The sequence below is a fragment of the Electrona antarctica genome (assembly GCF_951216825.1).
Source record: "Electrona antarctica genome assembly, chromosome: 3".
NCBI classification, from domain to species: Eukaryota; Metazoa; Chordata; class Actinopteri; order Myctophiformes; family Myctophidae; genus Electrona; species Electrona antarctica.
The window spans coordinates 16,543,149-16,564,277 of NC_136808.1; the positions used below are offsets into that span (position 1 = coordinate 16,543,149).

Here is a 21,129-nt window from a genome sequence, read left to right on the forward strand (position 1 = left end):
AATGAGTCTGGCCGCGCCAGGCTACAGGTCTCCTAGCCTGGGTAAACCCCTCCCCCCTTGCCAGATTTGCATTCAACCCTCCTGGCAGAATGAAATGTTGTCCAGCAGGGGGAGTGGGTTTACCCAGGCTACAGGTCTCCACCAGGGCAGGTCAGGTTGTGGCCTCCTGGTGGCGCTATAATAAGCCAATGTGAAAAGGGTGCCATTTCTTCTTACGCCTTGGATGGCAATTGGATGATTTGAGGCATTTTGTTCCAAAAATGTGTTTTGCAAAAATCCACCTGTTGGTGGCGCTATAACAGGCCAATGTGAAAAGTGAAATATATTCCTCAGCCTAGTAGGAATGTCTGTGAAAGATTTCACTGCGTTCATGATTTGAGGCTTTTTGTTCAAAACGGGCCAATCCTGCAAACTTTGAAAGCCAATGTTAGCCAATCAGGATGGAATATGAAATATCGGACAGATCTGTCTTGAGCACATGACTAGAGATACTGTGTAACATCACAATGCATTTCTGTGATCTCACAACTAAGAAAATGTTCATTGATAATGAACGTGTACACACACACACACACACACACACACACACACACACACACACACACACACACACACACACACACACACACACACACACACACACACACACAATTGGCTATTAAGTGGTTAAAAAACACTCTGTATAAAGGTGTGTTTTCAGGCGTGACTTAAATAGGGGGACGGATGGTGCTACCCTAATTTAGTGAAGTTCTTAACTAACTAGTACAGTGCTGGATATGTTATGTTATGATAAGTTGCGATGTGAGAAAGTGATGGAAGATGGAGGGCTTGCTGTTACCTGCATGGATATATCAATTGATCGGTGATCACGACAGTGGAGAGTGAAATCGTTTGTACAAGTACGTATCCAATCCATATAGAATTCCATTGCCTGAGGGTCACCTCACAGCTAGAAGGTTATATAAGGTACTGGGTTTGATTCCCGCTGGGGATTCTGTGACATGGGCGCTGGGGGAGTGTTCTCTCCTCTGCGTCATCAGCTAACATCCTAGGTGGGGTTGGCAAAAGGGCCTTTCTGTGTGGAGTTTGCATGTTCTCCCCGTGTCCCCTAGACACAAAAAACATGCAGTAATCCTGATCTCTATACTGCCTCCCCTTGGCCAGCCGGGGCACCTGATGGAGGGGAACTGAACTCTCCCCTGTTAGGTGAAAAGAAGCGACACACACACACACACACACACACACACACACACACACACACACACACACACGCAGCCAATAAATACCCAAAATAGCCGATCTACAAGTGCACACCGCTATTAGGCGATCCTTTTTGTTTTAGGACAATAATGACATGCCCAAAATACTACAGGGACACCGACCGGTTGAAAGTGGATAATACTTTTAGGAGCCAACAGTCAATATACGAACAAACTTAGTTTGACCATAGTGTTCCTTGGTTAAATGTGTTTCTTAGCTCTGATCTATTGGAAGGAAACCAAATCAGAGGCTTTTTGATCTGTTGGGCGAGAGGAAAAACACAACAACGTTGCCCCCATCTTGCACGGTTGAGCGATAATTGAAAATAAACTGTTTCTTGTCGCAGTGCTGCTGCAGACTAAATACTAATTTGTGCTGCAGTCAGAGCACCCACTCAGGCTTCTATAAAGTCTCCCTTTGCTCTTCTGTTGCATTCCCCTGTACCTCATAAAATCCTATTACTAGCACCACTTAAATTGCTTAAGCACAGTTGTAGGCCATTGTTTTGACACAGGTAACTTCTTGCATTATTAAATCTTGCCATGTCCCCTGGGATATAGGAGGAGAATTAGGTTTGGTTTGATCTTGCACTGTTCAGACTGGGTCTCCTCTGTACTGTGATAAAATGGTGTGCTGACTCTCAAACTTCCTGTACAGTAGAGCTAATCAAATTATTCCCAAGCGCGTCACGGCTGCAGCTCACCGCGCCAAGAGATGGGTAAAATGCGGAGAACAAATTTCACTGTGACAAAATCGTACGTCTTTGACTTTGATCCACAAATGAATCCGTATCCACCGATGCTATGGCTCTACTTTTACCCTGTACCTACAGTATGTGACAATAAGATGTGATTGATTGATTGATTGATTGATTGATTGATTGATTGATTGCTTGATTGATTGATACTGATTGATACTGGTTAATGTTATACACTATGTTGCATATTCCAGTTTGCTTTATGAGTGAAATCGAAGGAATACGTCTGTCTGTCTGTCTGTCTGTCTGTCTGTCTGTCTGTCTGTCTTATTTCTGCTGCTTAAATGAGCCTTCCAGTGTCTCCAGTGGGTCATGTGCCGTACAGAATTATTACCATGGTCCATGGGACTGTGCAGTTAGTGCAGGATGACTGGGAATGATATGCATAGTCTGCATATCTATAGGACATCCAGTGTCTCAATGTCATATGTCACAACGTCATACAATTTACAATTTAGATATTTGACAGACACTATTATCCAGAGAGAACAGTGTAGTGCCTCAAGAAACCCTTATAACAGGTAAACATGAACCTAGCATCTGTCTATTTGTCTAGCATCTACAACATACTGTCTAAATAACAATTTGCACATTGAACTATGAAATACCATCGTCGCTTCCAGTCATCCCGGTTCTCCATACATCTGGCCAGTTCGTTGGTGCTTTGCGCTCCTGCGTCTTTCTTGAGTACATCCACGTATGCTAATGTGGGACGTCCTCTTGATCGATGCCCATGTGTGTTGGTTCCCACAGCACCAATGTGCTGGCTGGCAGTTCTTGATGTCTTTGGCAGTGTCCTGCTATAGTCTCATTCTCCTGGCTGCTATTTTCTGGCTCACCCTTCATGGTATTCCCTCATACAGGATCTTGCTAATGTTAAGTACTGCACGCAACATTCTGGTGTATCACCCGTCTATAGAGACTTCTGCAGGGTTGGCTTCAAAGTCCGGCATTCACTGCCATATTGAAGAACAGACTCTACTGTTGTATAGAAGAAGCTGAGTTTGATTCATACACTGGTCAGGGCTCTCCATGCAAGTGCCTTCCTCACTTTCAGACCTTGCTCGGTTGAGTTGACCCATGAGCCCAGGTCAGCACAGTGCCTTCTGTTGTTGTCAGATGTTCCGTTAAGATATTATGTTATATAGTTGATAACCTCAGTTTTCTTTCTTTTTTTTTCTTACATGTTTTTTTGTGGCTTTCGCCTTTATTTTATATATTTGTATGGAGGGATAGACAGTAGGCTGACAGGAAATGGGGAGAGAGATGGGGGGGGGTGACATGCAGTAAAGGCCGTCGGGATCGGGAGTCGAACCCGCGGCACACTGCCAGACTGGATTACCAGCCAAGGTGCCTGGACCGCTGAGCCACGGCCCAGGCCAACCTCAGTTTTCTTGGCATTTAGTCTAAATCTGTCTAAATTACATATAACATTTATGGTCATGGAAAAACAAACCTAAGAAACAAAAACATGAGAACAAGTGAGCATAGTAGCCATATCTTGGTTGGTCTCTGGCATCAACATAATGTGCACAGGGACAAGACTCACCAATCTATCTCACTACCTGGACATCAGTGCTACATATAGCCAATCCAAAACAGTTCCACACTTCTGGGAAGCTGTGCTTAAACACAGCCCAAAGAGATAATATAGCTGGATGAAGGATAGGACGTGCCAAAGCCTAAGCCAAAGGATTTTCATTTTGGTGATGAAACAATTCTCTACCTGAGCCAGGGGGCTGTACATTGTGATCTACTACTGTGATTCGGGGAAATGAATGGCACAGGTATTGTGATGCATTGTCCTCCACAAGTATTAAACTGTGATGATGACATGCAGTGAAAGTCCTCCCTGCCTGCCACGCCGTGTGTGTGTGTGTGTGTGTGTGTGTGTGTGTGTGTGTGTGTGTGTGTGTGCGTGCGTGCGTGCGTGCGTGCGTGCGTGCGTGCGTGCGTGCGTGCGTGCGTGCGTGCGTGCGTGCGTGTCTTTGTTCCTCATTGGCAATTTGGCATGCTGTGGGCAGCCCAGCAGTAATTAATGGAGGGCTGTTAAACTGTGCTATGTGATGCTACGTGCTAATGAGAATATGTCAGAGTGGAGCCACTCATGACAATCAGCAGATACAAATCAAGGCTCACTGAAGTGACATGAAGGCCCCGCTGGTGTAAAGGACTGCGTATAATAAAGACATCCACAATGGGATTATGGAAAGTGTTGCATAATGCGTATGAACCAAGTAGTCATTGAAAACCAAATAAGTTTTACATTACTTTGTTTTCTGTTATATATTTTCAACTTATATCGTAATATTGTGATATGGCATAAGTGTTGTCTTTTCCTGTTTTAGACCTTATTTTATTCAAGGAATAAGTGGTTGACAATCCTATATTAAAATTGCTAATGGGTGGATGGGCAGACCACAGGGGCGTGTGATTCAAAAGTGCGGTCACAACAGACACAACAGAAACCAGTCAACACTCAACATGCAATGTAACAGCCCAAATTCAGATGTGAGGGCTGCTTTGCGGGCCGAACCTCTAGTTGTGTGCCTAAAATAGAAAGAATAGCTAATCTGCATGTTGAAGATCTGCTATTTTTTTAATTTAAAATATTATCGTCACAATAGAATATTATCGCCAAAATATCGATATCAAGGTTTGCTCAAAGATATCTTGTGGTCGTCAAGATGGGGGCGCTCTATATTTATGCATTATAGAGCTCAATTAGAAGCCACACTGTATATATGGTAACTGAACTCCACAAAATGTTTTAGATTTATCGTTTCTTTCTTTTTTTCTTTTTTGTTGTCTGTTTGTTTTTCTTAATGTACGATACTATAGGTTGTTCACCTCTGTATTTTTGATTTTCTGTTTTGTATACTTACGTATACTATACGTTTGTAACTTGCATAACTTGTCTGTATCCATGTAACTCGAGAACCGTTTGCCCCACCAACTTCAAATTCGACACACACGTTCCACACCCCCACAGGGAGTGCAGTGCCCGGTGTCGAGTCCGTCGGATAGCCGGTTGTCCAGAACCAGCGCAAAAGCCCGGGACCTGATCACACCTATATCTCCATATATGGAGCTGACCTGTTCTGACATCATCGGCATAGACTCCATATTTGGGCATGACTGACAGAGAACTCCATATATGGGCATAAAAGGCACACAGACATAATAACTGGGTGGGGCATGCATTTCCAACTTGCATCGTTCCATGTAGGCCAGTGCCCAACGGGCATCACTCTAGTATAATAAAAATATATATATTGTGATATTTGCTTCTGTGCATTTCGCGCAGCCCTGTGTTGTCACAAAAGCATTTTGGACCCCAGGAAGAGTAGTCTTCACTGTAGTGAGGACTAATGGGGATCCGTAATAAACAATAAACAATAAAAGCATAATTATCCATTATGCTGATGCAGGTGGATAAAGGCTGAGTATGTCTTTGTGGCTTCATGGCAGAGCACTCCATGCACCGTCCATAGGGGGGGGGGGGAGGGGTGATTAAATGAGACTGTTGTCTCCCCAGGTGGAACAGCTGCTGGTTATATGGGCTGAGATGGGGCACTTCATTTGACTGGATGTGCTCTGGTGATAATAAGAACCCCCCCAACACACACACACACACACACACACACACACACACACACACACACACACACACACACACACACACACAAATTAATTAATTAATCTCATCCATTATTATGCTTGTTACAACTATGTCCTTGCAAAGAGTATTACTAAAAGTTACAGAAACATCTGTCACAGTGCTGTTATGAACTGATTCATCTCTGCCAAGAGATTTACCTCCCCTTGTGGTCTCCTGATAGATGATTTTAGATTTTATCGTTGGCTATTAAAAAAATAGCAGATATACGAGCTCACATTATTAATATTAGGTCATGCCTCCTGGCAGGGATTTGTGCTCTAGTGAGCGCAGTTTTCTACTTAATATTCATACATCTGTCAAATGAACTTTAACACTGGTCAATTTTCCACTCTGTATACTGTTGCAGTAAGCTGAGATGAACAAACACACGCACACGTGCATGCGCACACGCACGCATGCGCACGCACGCACGCACGCACGCACGCACGCACGCACGCACGCACGCACGCACGCACGCACGCACGCACGCACACACACACACACACACACGTACACACACACGTACACACGCACACACTCAGGGTAGGTATATATTACATTGTGAGTTCAGTGGTATTTGCAGGACTAGAATTATTTACATAATATTATTGAAGTGCACTCAGGTGTGGTGAATGTATATTGTAGACACAAATCCAGCTTGGCCGCAGAAACCTATCTGCATAATTTGTTCAAGCAGGCATCCTGCCACTATTATTATTTTTGTTTTTAATGAATATCAATTTTGTTTCACTTCTTTAAAAGGCAGAGGCACCTTTTTAACAGCTGTCGCCATGAAAACGTACACAAAGAAGACATCTTTGTTGACAGGATCACCAGTAACAGAACCCTCCTACATGTCGTTTTGTCTCTACAACTTGTATTTACCTGTAGTTACAGTGCAGTAGCTACAGTATGTGGTGCTACATAATATAATAGTGACTGGCTCAATCATGACATTTTATTTGAATTGTGTTTTTAACATTGAACTTTGGTGCACAGGGCAGATATAACAAATAACTTAAATATTCCAAGAATGACTGACAAATGGCCATTATCATCATAATATCAAAATCAATACTATTGCCATAGAATACCATATTTAATCATTTTAAACTTTTCTAAAGTTTCTAAAATAAATAGCTGAATTTATATTAATAAAATAATTTATTTTAGATACACAGATTTATACAGATGAATGGAAACAATTCTGAGGATTATTCAGAATAATTGTGATTATCTAAAATAATTGTGATTAGGCGATTACAGTATAATAATTGTGACATGCCAACTGACTGGGTGTTAATATAACGGGCCAGAAGATTTAGCTGCATCTGTGTCTATAAGCCACCCCCCCCCCCCCTTCTCTCTCTCTCTTTCTCTCTCTCCCCACCTGTTTCAGTCTATTTGTATTATTGTCTTCAACGTTTACTTTCTCTCTCTTGCTCTCTCTCTCTTCCCTCGCTCTCCTTTGGGTGTTTTCCTCAAGTCCACCCTTCACCCTCTTAATCTTTCAATTTTCAGGCATCGTGCAAAGCACTTAAACTTATCACTCCATCTGTTTATAGCATCCCACCTCCGGTTCTTTCTTCTCCCCACCTCTCTCTCTCTCTCTCTCTCTCTCTCTCTCTCTCTCTCTCTCTCTCTGTGTGTCCTCCACCTCCTCTCCATCTGCACAAGGATGCTTGAGTCCAGTGCCTGAAATGAAAATTCCCCCTGTGACTTGTTTTCAGTGTTCTCCTCCTAATGGCACAGTTCTCTTAACACACAGTTGTGCCAAAAGTATGAAATCGGCATGGTGATCAACTTTGAATCACTACAACAAAAAATCCATCCATGACATACTACAATTCCCATAATGCTTTGGGGCACTGCTCCTCCTTGTGGATAGGGGGAGGGCTGTGTTACTAAGACAACATGTAGTCCAGGAAGGAAGTGGGCCCAGTGTCTGTGACATCATGGACACTGCTAAAATCTAAAATATCTAAAACCACATATTACACACGTATAGACCCCAGGAAAGTGTTCTAAATCTTCTAAACGTCATTAACCCATTTTGGGTGGGAACCCCTTTTGGTGTTAGCATTATGTTATGCTTTAGCTATTGAAAAATAGCAGATCTACAAGCTCATAGCGCGCCACCTCGTGGCGCGCTACGAGCTTGTAGGTCTGCTATTTTTGAAAAATCGAAGAACGACTGACATAGAAACATAGCTTTTTCAGAAAACTGTCAGGATGTAGAAGACATTTTTAGAATCTGATCTCAAGTCAAAATTGTATTTTTTGCAAAAAGGGTGAAGTGTCCCTTTAATGTCCTATCGTTTACACTTGAGCTGTAATATAAGGCGCCTGAAAGGTTCTCTTTATTTCTGCTAACAGCTTTGATATCCCTGAGACTGTCAGCTCAGAAATAAAGAGAATCCTTTAGACAGACTGAGTAGGGGGCTAAGAGGACATGCAGCCGGAGAATCAAGATGCCAGATTGCAGCAGGCAATAGAGTGAGCATTACCTCAGATCTATCAGCCTGCAGACCCAGAAAGAGATTGGAGTGGTGCTTGCATGCACGTGAGTGAGTATTAGAAAGATTAGCAGTTCCTCTATATTGCCCATCATACCGGCCTGCAAATTCCACTGTGGTTTATTGGGTAGTTTAATGAAACGCTGTGCCATAACGTTTGATTGCCTTCAGGCCTCTAGTGGTTTAGAATTAAACACCTTATTGATTTCTATTGGCATCTGTGCTTTCCTCTCTGGTCATTCGGTCAAATCAATCAGTTGTCATTATTGGACAGTTAACTACATATCAATATCTAGATTTCTATCTATAATAAGAATCTAACAAACAACTAAGCAATTTTAGAAGTTAGTAATTACTGAATTTATCTCCCACAAGTCATAACATTTTTGATGTCCTGAGCTGACTAATGCTGTTGATAATATAAGCTCCACTGATTCAAGAGATCTTCATCAAGAAGAATTATCTTGATCGAAACTTTGAACGCAATAAAACAGTGGAGCTTATTTCACCTGTGTGCAAACGTTAGTCTTTTTTTTTAGTGCTTTTTTTTGCTGCTTCCGCCTTTATTATATATATATTTATAGAGGGACAGACAGTAGGCTGACAGAAAATGGGGAGAGAGATGGGGGAGTGACATGCAGTAAGGGCCGTCGGGATCGGGAGTCGAACCTGCGCCACACTGCCAGACTGGATTACCAGCCATGGTGCCTGGACCGCTGAGCCACAGTCCAGGCCACGTTATTGTCTTTTATGTGAACTGTTGCTTTGTCCTGCACCCAGGCACTTGGATGTGCGTGCACTACCCTTTGATGCTGACTAATGCTGTCCTCTTCTCTCTGTTGTTTCAGATCACATTCTTCATGCTCCTGTCAGCAGTGTGTGTGATGCTCAACCTTGCGGGCTCCATCCTGTCCTGTCAAAACGCTCAGCTGGTCAACTCCCTAGAAGACTGCCAGCTGGTGAGCCCTGAACCCCATTAACCTTCTCCCTATGATACCGCCTGTCCTGTGTCCTTTACCAATAAATAGGCTCTGAACTAAAATGACAATGTGTTGAGACATTGTACGGAAATCACTAGACTCAATCAATAATCTAATAATTTAGCCCTCCGTCGAGGCTATCATCTGTCTGGGACAATGTGAACTACTCGGCTTAACTAGCTACACACAGCATGCTAGTTCAGCAATACCACCGAGGCAACTCAAATACTCGTTTTGTTAATTTATTTGCACACACACATTCACAACATAATACACATGAACTAAAACTAAACTAAACTTTGTATAGTATTTGTAAATAGCCAAACCCGTCAACAGCAGTATAAAAAACAGCAGTTAGTAGTTAGCAGCAGGTAATTAAACAAAAGACATCCAGATCAGACAAACACACTCGGAGACTGACCACTGGCGCTTATCCCACTCCGTTCGCACATGCGCAACAGGTGTGAGTGCCTCCCTCAACCACTAGAGTCCACTCTAGCACCCCAAATACAAAATATAGGTAACCTAAGCCTGTGCACGCAGTAAATAACATTACACCTCCCACTTAGGCTACGGATCACGCGATCCAAGTAGGCTACACAACCTCCCACTTAGACACAACCTCCCACTTAGGTTATACACACAATAGTATCACTTTTAGTCACAACATATAAAACTCACTCTTAGTAAGCACTCAAAACAAAGACAACTCAAAAGTCCGTTTGGGTAAAAGGTAAAAAAGTAAACAGCTGAACGTAAGTCCGTTTGGGTAAAAAAGGTAAAAAAGAGAGCAGCTGAAAGTTTTTAGCAGCTAAAGTCTTTTGGGCCCCTTGGTGGGGACTTAAACTATGGTTGATCCTCCACCGGTATCAGTACTACCAGCCTCCTCACGTCCCTATGGAGGATGGTAGATGAACATGACCCCATGTCCTTCTTTACCTGAGACCAACTGATGGGGAGACTGTGGCAGGTCTGCACCTTGACGTCTCGGACGACGCCTTTGCAGTCAGGATGCGCTTCCACCACACGACCCAGTCTGAATCGCCCCCGGAGGGCGTTTTGGTCTGCGACCCACACAACGTCACCGACGGTGACATTCCGGGCCGGAGCATGCCACTTCTGCCGAACGAAAAGGTGAGGGCCCGCCAGTTGGCTCCACCGCCTCCAGAATTTGTCCACCTCAATCCGGACCGCCCGAAGACGGCTGAACGGGTATGAGGGAAACTCAAAGCCCAGAGTGTCTCTCCTGGGCCCTGCTCGCCCCAACAGCAACGAGTTCGGTGTAAAAATGTCCACAGACTCCTCCTGGACTTGAGCCCGGCCACCGATTGGTCTTTCATTTGTCAGATTGGCTGCGAGGTATAGTACAGTCTGCAACTCCAATGCAGACAGCTCCTCGTTCTCTCCAACACTGCTCAAAGATGTCTTCAGGACGCGGACAGCTGCCTCCGCCGCCCCATTGCGATGTGGCGAGTCTGCTGGGCTGAACTCCCAGGCCCAGTCAGTCCCAGCCACTGCCGCCTTTCGTTGGACGACTCCCTGGTCTATGACGGCCAGGAAACTGTAGAGGTCAGCCAACGCCGGTTTGGCCCCCACAAAATTCGTCCCCTGGTCAGACCATAACTTCTCCGGGTGTCCCCTCAAGGCAGTGAAACGCTGATAGGTTAGGAGAAAGCCTTCTGTCGACAGGTCACCCACCAGATCAGCATGTACAGCCCGTGAAGCCATGCAGCTAAAGACGATGCCCCAGACCTTCTTCTTGGTGCGTCGCTTCACCACGTCCCTGACCATATAAGGTCCAAACAAATCCAGTGTGGTGTACTGAAAGGGAGCCGCCGGACCCGTACGCACCGTAGGTAGCGCGCCCATCACCTGTGTAGAAAGCTTGGCTGCCCTCTTCCGGCAGTGCAGACATGAGTCGATCACCCTGCGAGCAACTCGTGGCCCCTGCACCACCCAGGCTTTTCTCCTCATCCGCAAAAGCGTGCCAGCAACACCCTCGTGGTTGACACGATGTGCCTCTTCACCCAAAAGTGTGCTGATCTGTGCGCCATAAGGTATCAACGGGACACCCTGGCTCTCCTCGCCTACTGATTGAACACGGCCATGGCATAGCAAAAGTCCTGTCTCCTCGTCCTTACACACAACGAGCCGGTTCAGAGTAGTTGTGGGGACGGACATGCCAGTTTGGGCAGCAAGGCATAAGTCTTGATACGCCATCTTACGCTCCTGGACTGTGAGCCTCGCCTCCCACTGCTCACGCTTGCCGATCCTTTGAAGCAACCAGATCTGTACTGCTCTGCGGACGTACCCCACCGTGCCACAGAGCTTAGATAAGGTACTGCATCTCGTCAGGTCCATCTGACTCACAAGGAGTGCCCCCCAAAGTCTTTCCACACAGACACTGGAATCCGCCGAAGAAGACCCTGTAGTTGTCCCTGGTGACAGCCCCATGGCACCAACCGGTGAAGACGGTGCAGCCAACTTCAATGCCTGGGCTCTAGTCACGACAGCAGTGAACGCCTTCCTCTGCAGTGCACTGACGCTCTCTCTGGACTCGGAGGCCACCTCCCCCGCTGACTTTATGGGCCAACTCTCCACTGGCAGGGACAGGAACCTGGGCCCTCTCTGCCACAGAGAATCTCCATCCAGCTGTTCAGGAGAAGCTCCTCTCGTGACCAGATCAGCAATGTTCTCTGTGCCAGGGACCCACCACCAGTCTGTCACAGGCCCGGCCTTCTGAATTTCGCCAACACGGTTAGCAAAGAAAGTCTGGAATCCATAACTTTCCCTTTGGATATCCCCCAACACCGTCTGGCTGTCGATGAAATGAAACCATCTTTCCACCTCCAAACGGCCGTGCTTCTGCACGTACCCCTTCAGTCGGGAGGCAAAGACGGCCCCGCAGATCTCCGCCTTGACAGCGTCTCCCTTCTGGTCCAGAGGAGTCAATTTCGCCTTTGACTCCACCAGCCGGGTTTCCACTCCACTCGAAGTCTCCCAGCGTAGATATAGCACCGCCCCATAGGAGTCAGAGCTTCCATCGGAAAAGGTGACCCCCCAAGGTCTACCCACCCAGCCGGGTGGGGTAACACACCTGGGGAAAGCGATTGAACTCAGCTGAGAGTACTCCATAAAGAGCTCGATTGCCCTCCTGCGCAGTTCGCTAGACAGCGGCTTGTCCCATGTATCCCGGGTTAAAGTTCCAGCCTCTTGAAAGGCCCTCCTGACCAGGATGACACCCTTCTGCTTTAGGGGCGTCGCCAACCCAATGGGATCATACAGACTAGCAACCTGGCTCAACAACTCACGGCGGGTGAGGGGGCTCGGTGTCTGGTCTTCAACCTCCTCCGCAGTGAGGTTTGTCTCCGTGCGCATCTTCTTCTTTCGGGTAGAGAAGTTGATGGCCACCATCAGGAAGAGGCTATCCTTGCCCACATTGTAGCCTACCCCCAGGGCCTTGTTGTCTTCTTCCCGTAGCTGGTTTGGCAACAAGATAGTCCCTGGAACTGTTGGAGCGATGCCTTCCCTCCCACTTTGGCCAGACCGCACCCAGGGCTTGAGGTGAAAACCCCCAGTAGCAAGAATGGCCTCCACCCCCGCTAAAATCTCTGTTAGTCTCTGGGGATCGTTGTGGGAATACAGAATGTCATCGACATACGAATGATCGACAATGACGGCTCTCTCGTCCACCATGTCGCTGAATTGGGGTAGACGGGCAGTCTCGCACATGGCCACTTGAGCAATGCAGCCCGCCGGCCTGTCTCCCATGTTGACCCGCACCACAGCGTAGTCCTCGATGTCACTAGCAGGAGTGTCCCTCCACAGGAAACGATGTACGTGCACCTCCTGCTCCTCCAGCCACACCGAATTATACATCTTTGACACGTCGCCGATGGCAGCGTGCTCTCCTTCCCGGAACCGCAGCAGCACTGCTCGGATGGGATTTAAAACGTCAGGGCCCTTCAAAAGGATACTGTTCAGACTGACGCCTTTGAACTCCTGACTACTGTCCCAAACAAGCCGGACTGGCGTGGTAACAGAGTGTGGATTGGGTGCAGCAAGATGGTTAACCCACCACACAGCTCCGTTCCAATTGTCCATCACAGTCTTTGAGAGCTTAACTGCGGCCCCCCTGTCGAGCATGTCGTGCACCTGCTTTGTGTACGTGACCTTCCATGCGGGATCCCTCCCAAGACGCTTCTCCGACCGTAGGAACGTCGCCTCCACAGCTCTTCGGTTGTTGGGTAGAGTAGTAGGGTCCTCCTTCCACGGATACTTCGCAGACATGTTATCAATTTAAATCCAATTCAGTTCAATTCAAAGGAGCTGTATTGGCATGAGAAAACATTGCACATTGCCAAAGCAAGTGTCAAAATAAAAACAATTAAAAACAAAAAATGTAAGGGAAGCAGCAATGTGTAAACACTCAGACCTATGTCACATTGCAACTTATAAAAACTGTCTGACAAAACTACAAACAACTTAAAGATGGAGTGCCGTGATCTTTTTCCACCCTAAAACATGATCATTAGGCATACTTAATGAAGTTGTACTCAGACTAAATTGGTCCATGTCATATTTGGGACACTGGTTCTCAATGTCGCCTGCAAGCAAGTATGAGGTATGAGTCATTTCTCGCACTTCAATGAAATAGTGTTATATAAATTGGCCTAGTTATTTTTTTTAATTCATGGACGAAGGAAGGAAGGAAGGAGTTCTCAGTGTTAATTTAACCCTGAGAGTATACAAATGGACCCCACTGGTGGTCCCTAGCCTAGACCCGACATTGAGAACCAGTGTCCCAAATATGACATGGACCAATTTAGTCTGTTAAACACTTATTGTGCCAATGACGTGTATGTCCTCTCAATTAAAACTGCGGGGTGCCTCGGACGTGTATACACGTCTTTAGGTCCTTTTTAATTATATAAAACGGGATCGCTGAGATATTTCTTTTGACAGTGGTCGTTACTAGGCAATACCTTGCTCAGAGCTGTTTTGTGCATGCGCGCAGTCACTTCTCTGTTTACGGGCCGACAAAACTTGCTATTCTCTCTCAATCTACGGCGCTCTCCATGGTTTTGATCAGAACGCCGATGTCATAATTTCTGACTTAATCAAGCATCTCGTTTGGAATATTAACCCTTCTAAAGAGAGATCAGACTTATTAGCGCGAGGTAGTAATGGAACATTATACCTCCCGGTTTTGGGGGGAAATGGAAGGCGGGGCTTTTCAGAGTAAAATCTGACCATCTGCTTGGCATTCTAGTGCCTGTGACAGTGTAGCGGTGTGACATTGGTGAACACAACACTAGTTTTTAATTTCACCTAAAACATTGATCTAATATTAACACCAATAAGTATAGTACAGTAGCATGACAAATTAGAGTTGTGTTGCCCTTTAGAGTTATTATATTTCACAGCGTTGAAGATGGATGGATGGATGGATGGATGAAATGGACTCCCCAAAAAATAGAGAAATATGATTAAATTCTTAAATTGAGTATTGCTGCTGTAATTAATCTTACCCCAATTCTATCCTCCCTTAAACTAACATCCTGAGTGTTCAATAGACTTTTAAGGGTCCTTTATGAGTTAAACTGAGGCCTATACCTACACTATACTTCTGGGTCCATTGTATACACTCTCAGAGTTACAACAACACTCTTTTTACTCTCTTTACATTTGACTGTGCATCCTACATGAGCTTCATGCCCCTCCATTTCACAGTTAAAAAAAAAGTAACAGAAAAATCAAGCACAGTGCTATTAATATGAGAACTAACTGCTGTGTGACTGATGATCACCCACTGGAGCTCATGTCCTAATTATTAAGGAAAACATAATCTCCCTCCATCTGGAGTCTCCATTTGCCTGGCATAGTCCATTTGTGTTGCAGGTTTTATCCTAATTGTGTCACAACAATGTATATGTCAAAATGTTTCACGTAGTCGATCTGCCTGCTAGTGGGGTGCTGCCTGGAGGTGCTTTGTGCACATTTGTCTTACAGCTAATTATCACATAATCATATTACTAGGATGCTAATAACAAAGATTACTGTCAACTGTATAAAAATGACTTGTAAAAATCACACCAGTGTGAAGTGAGGGGCACTCTTATCATCTCCGCCGACCTCCTCCACATGCCGTAGTTTGACTTTCACGTCACTGAGATAAGGCATTACACAATGCCCCACACTATACCACTTCTCTATAGAGCGTCGCAGACCCACCTCCTACCCTGGACCAGGAAATGAAACCCAATGCATTTTCCTCATTTCTTAAAGTATTTATTTAAAGACGGTTACGCCGCGGACAAAGCCAACTCGAGTCGTGACAACTCATGACAACACAAACAATATTTTGGACCAAACAAATAATTAGAAAGAAGAAAAAAACGGCAGGTTACAACCCTTTTTTTGTTGTTTTTCTTCTTTGTAATTATTTGTTTGGTCCAAAATATTGTTTGTGTTGTCATGAGTTGTCACGACTCGAGTTGGCTTTGTCCGCGGCGTAACCGTCTTTAAATAAATACTTTAACAAATGTCTATGGGAAAAATGCATTGGGTTTCATTTCCTGGTCCAGGGTAGGAGGCGGGACTGCGACGCTCTATACCGACGCAAATAATATTAACGTGAATAAGCAGCAATTTGCTCAGACACATAATATGATGTAAATTCTCCTTTCTTTGTCAATGGCATTTCATGTTTGTGTCATCACAAAAAGCCGATTTGCTCAGACACATATTATGATGTAAATTCTCCTTTCATTGTCAACAGCATTTAGCACAACAAGCCGATTTGCTCAGACACATATTACACGAGTTAGGACAAAAAGCTGTATATGAGGGGCCCCTCAAAAATCGAACTTCGGAAGTAACCTTGCTTCCATGAAATGCTTTATTGTCTCCACCAGGCCGAAGGCATGGGGAGAGAGTATGTTTTGCACTCCGTCCGTGTGTGTGTGTGTCCGTCCTTCCGTCCGTCTGTTACCAGCTAATCTCCGGCACCGTTAACCCGGTCGATGCCAAACTTTGCACACACACTCCCTGGATGCCAACGATGAACCTCTGCCCCACATTTTCCAGAACGGCCTGTTATAGCGCCACCATGAGGCAGCTTTTCACATTTTTTACCTAAAACTGCACCGATCTGCGTGAAACGTTGCATGCACACTCCCTAGAGGACAAACCTTTGACCTGCATTTTCCGCATCTGCCTTTTATAGCGCCACCAGGAGGCCGACTTTTGTAAAACACATTTTTTGATATTACTCCTTCAGATTCTGTCCAAAAATCTCACAAATCGTTACACAGTATCTCTATGGTCATGTGCTCAAGTCGGATCTGTCCGATATTTCATATTCCATCCTAATTGCCTATAATTGGCTTTCACATTTTGCAAGATTGCCCCGTTTTGAACAAAAGCCTCAAATCATGAACGCAGCGTGCAATTTACGTGAAATCTTTCACACATTTTCTTACTAGGCTGAGGAATATATCCCACCCTTTTAACATTGGCCTGTTATAGCGCCACCAACAGGTTGATTTTTGCAAAACACATTTTTGGAACAAAATGCCTCAAATCATCCAATTGCCATCAAAGGCGTATGAAGAAATGCCACCCTTTTCACATTGGCCTATTATAGCGCCACCAGGAGGCCACCACCTGACCTGCCCTGGTGGAGACCTGTGCCCCGAGGGGCACTTTTTCTAGTTTCCATTATATTACTGTACTATAACAGCTTTTACAGCACATATACTAGACTACAGACGTTTATATTTAACTTAAACACTTGAACACTAGCATCCCTAATTCAGCATTCAATGAAAATAGCAAATCAACAAACTCACATTGTGTATTGCGTACATTGGTGACGAAATTTGGTTCAGATGTAAAAATGGGTGGGCCAAGTACAGAGCTAACTCTTGACCTGTTTACTAAATATAGAGGCTGTTTAAGTGTGTCATGAAAGTGTAATTAATTGCTATGTAGCACATGGTAGTCTGTAGTATTAGGCAGTATTAGTATAAATCGTATAAAAACTAATCAAACCTAAACCTAAAAGTTTTAACAAAATATATTTTAAAAAATTGTTTAGGTTTGATGACGGTATCAACATCATATTTCTTGTGCCGCCCTACTGCCAGTGTGGCAAGGACCTCAATCCTTGAATATGTTTCCAGTTGGTCAATAACAACTATTATGTAATTGTATTAATAATACTGCTATAAGCAATTACAACCTCATGTCCTACTTGCGTGGATGTACAGGAACAACAGACATGGATGCTTGCCGGTGACAGCTGATATTAGATTGATACCAAAATAATATAAATGTATAATGTGACAAAATTACAAGAACCTCAATGTTCTTACACATTTAACAGCAACACAGTCACAACTTCTGTAACTCAATCTTTAGAGAGAGAGAGAGAGTGAGAGAGAGAGAGAGAGAGAGAGAGAGAGAGAGAGAGAGAGAGAGAGAGAGAGAGAAGGAGGAAGACTGGTGGAGATTTGCACCTTTCCAGTTTAAATCGATGTTTGAATTCCAGGGGTTCGTGTTTTTGTCAAATGAGCGTTAAGCTGTACAAAACATGACATGTAGCATCATCCTATCTACTGGTCTTGACATCATGCAGCAGCCTCCCTGCTTCATGGGCCTCTCAGTACAGCTCCTTCTAGTCGTGACTCAAATATGAACGCTTCCCATCTCCTCTCCCCAATGTAATTAACCCATACATGTTGAGTTCATGTCCTGCTTTCTCACCAACTGGGTCACGTACTGTATTAGAGGAGGTATTCTCTATCGCAATCACGCCTTGCAAAGCTACTTACTGCATTCTCTCCTGATGCGGAGCTTTTTTGTCATTTGTCATGCAATCATATGTCTTTCATCTCATAATTAGACTATGTCTGCCATCCACTCAGTGTGTTTTGTGTCAAGGGTAGACATGTCATCAGTTGTAGAGACAGTCAGGCTCAGGTCTGACGTGTGTGTGTGTGTGTGTGTGTGTGTGTGTGTGTGTGTGTGTGTGTGTGTGTGTGTGTGTGTGTGTGCGTGTGCGTGTGCGTGTACGCGTGCGTGTGTGCGTGCATGCGTGCATGTTTACATGAGTGTGTTTATGTGTGTCTGTGTTTTCTTGTGCATGTGGCGTGCGTGTGTGAGTGTGTATGTGTGTATTCCCCTCCTCCCCCTCAGCTCAAGTTTGACAGCGATGGAGTGTGTGTCTGCTGCGAGCTGCAGCAGCAGAGCTCCAGCTGCAACAACCTGGGAGAGACGCTGAAACTGAACCCACTGAGAGACTGCAACACCATACGACTGCGCCTCAAGGTGGGTGAACAGTAGTGTGTGTGTGTGTGTGTGTGTGTGTGTGTGTGTGTGTGTGTGTGTGTGTGTGTGTGTGTGTGTGTGTGTGTGTGTGTGTGTGTGTGTGTGTGTGTGTGTGTGTGTGTGTGTGTGTGTGTGTGTGTGTGCATGTGCACGTGCATGTGCGTGTGTGTGTGTGTTAAAGTAGTGGGTGACTTATGAAATAAAGATAAAACACAACACCACCATTTTCCTAGCCTGCAAGGCCAGACACTTTAGTCTGGTTAGTCTGGTTTCCAGGTTACCATTTCCCGCTTTTTTATTTATTTTTATTCAATTTACTATTTAGGCATTTAGTGGACGCACTTAATCCAGAGCAACGTAAACACAAGGTACGGCATTTAGTGGACACACTTAAAGGGACATTTCACCCTTTTTTCTAAACATCATGTTAATGACGTTTAGAGGATTTAGAACACTTTCCTGGGGTCTTTATGTCTTATTTATATATGTGGTTTTAGATATTTTAGATTTTAGCAGTGTCCATGATGCAGAGATGGCGACTCGAGTTAAAGACTCTTACTCGAGTCGCACTCAATGTTTCATGTGCGCTGCGGCTGCTGGCGTTATTAAACAATTCGTAATTAATGTTCACTGCATTAATGTCAAGTTCCATATATGTTGCCCACGTTACAGTACCTACAGGCTTATTTGGTTACAAAAATGTTGTAGCTTATACTTCATCGCGCGTCGTGCATCATTGATTATGTGTCCAAAATAACAGATCTGCAAGCTGTCAACACGCCATGAAACGGCGGGTCGACAGCTTGCCTGTTACGCATTGGATCAAGCCATGGGTTTGAGAGGCTTATTGATGTAAACCGTAAACTTACAGTATTAGATATTTAATAGCCTATTTAAAGTTGTCACTTGTCACGACCCGAGTGGAATAGTAAGAGAGTGGCGACACTAGCGTTGTAGGCCAACATCAGTGTTTTGTACTCAGTAACCATGCAATGCAGAGAAGGGGGGGAGAGATGTGAACATTTTGGCTGGTTGAAGACCAAGCGTGCTGCGCCGTGCTGCATTCATGATCATTTGGAGGGGCTTAAGTGTACATGCTGGGAGGCAAGGAGTGAGTCTGGATAAGGAGCTGGGCTGACTCCTGGATGAGGAAGGGTCCAATCCTTTGAATGTTATAGAGTGTAAACCTACAGGACTGAGTGACCACTGCAATGTGTGCCTTGAATTAGAGCTGACTGTCCAGGACAACACCAAGGTTCTTGGCAGTTGGAACCGAAGTTACCAGGGCGTTGTCTATGGAAATGGTTAGATCCTGCATGGGGCTGGACTTAGCTGGGAAGAAGAGATGCTTGGTCTTGTCTGAGTTCAGCTTGAGGTGGTGAGAAAACATACACTGTGAGATGTCAGCCAGACATGCACTCTTCCACCTGAGAGGGAGGGGGGGAAAGGAGAGAAACATTGTCATCGGCATAGCAGTGATAATATAGAATGATAGATTGTGAGCAGAGAAAACAGAGCCCAGAGTGTACAAGCAGAAAAGAAGGGGGCCATGTACAGATCCCTGGGGTACCCCAGTTAGGAGGGTGCGGGGGATGAAAGCAAAGCTTTCCAAAACAAATTCAAGCTAATGACTCTGCATTGGTTTTCCTCCAAAGTAATTAAAATGTTAACGAACATGAAACAACATTCCACTGTTAATAAGTCACTTGTTCATTGTAAAATCTGCAGCCAAAGGCTGACATAAAATGGACTGATGAGCAGATTGCAGTCACACAAGCTCTGGTACTGAAACATTTTCCTTAACAGAGCAACATAAAGGCTGTTTTCATAGATAAGAAGTGCATGCTAAAACTTTATAACCCACTAAGTTGTTGTCAAAAGAGTCATTCTAAAGTTACAAAAGTGCAATATTGCAGTTGTGTGATTTCACTTACTCCCTTTACCTCATTCGCTCTCTCTCGAACACACACACACACACACACACACACACACACACACACACACACACACACACACACACACACACACACACACACACACACACACACACACACACACACACACACACACACACACACACACACACACACACACACACACACACACACCTCTGTGAGCACCCCCACACATGCAAAAGCGTCTTGCACATTTTCTCACAAAATCAAAGCTTTGTATGAGTCCATTAAAATATATGGGATGTGAAAATAGATGCATTGACTTGAAAAGATGGACCTGTACATCACTTGTGTTTGTACGAGAGAGGGACAAATCGTTGAAGCATTAGGTTACTTATAATGGCGGATTTGTGCAAGCAATGTGTTTGTGTGATCTGAAATACATTGAAGAGACATTGAAGAGAAGCAATGAGTGGTTTGATGCAGAAATAATCAAAATTAGTGGGTGAAATTAATTTCCGTGCAAACCCCATGCATATAATTATGTGTATATAATATATGCACAGAGGGGAAAGTATGCAGCGGGAGCCAATAAATACACAGGAAAGGTGCTAGAGAGACCACCAGCGCCGGTTGGGAAAAATAAGTAAATAAATAGACCAGTCATCCCCCAATAGTGTGGGGACATTCATAGCATAACAAGCAGCAGGTACGTACATCAGGTTTA

General features: G+C 44.7%; 1 protein-coding gene across 1 annotated transcript in view; it reads left to right on the forward strand.

Moving 5' to 3' along the window:
* The window catches only part of fam189a1 (family with sequence similarity 189 member A1), a gene marked incomplete at both ends in the record, with an annotated part of 144,705 nt that overhangs the window by 96,666 nt on the left and 26,910 nt on the right, over positions 1 to 21,129 (forward strand). Inside the window, 2 exons of the mRNA XM_079497611.1 lie at positions 9,043 to 9,153; positions 18,376 to 18,507. Of these exons, the coding sequence (XP_079353737.1) occupies positions 9,043 to 9,153; positions 18,376 to 18,507 (243 nt within the window). The remainder of the gene's footprint in view (positions 1 to 9,042; positions 9,154 to 18,375; positions 18,508 to 21,129) is intronic.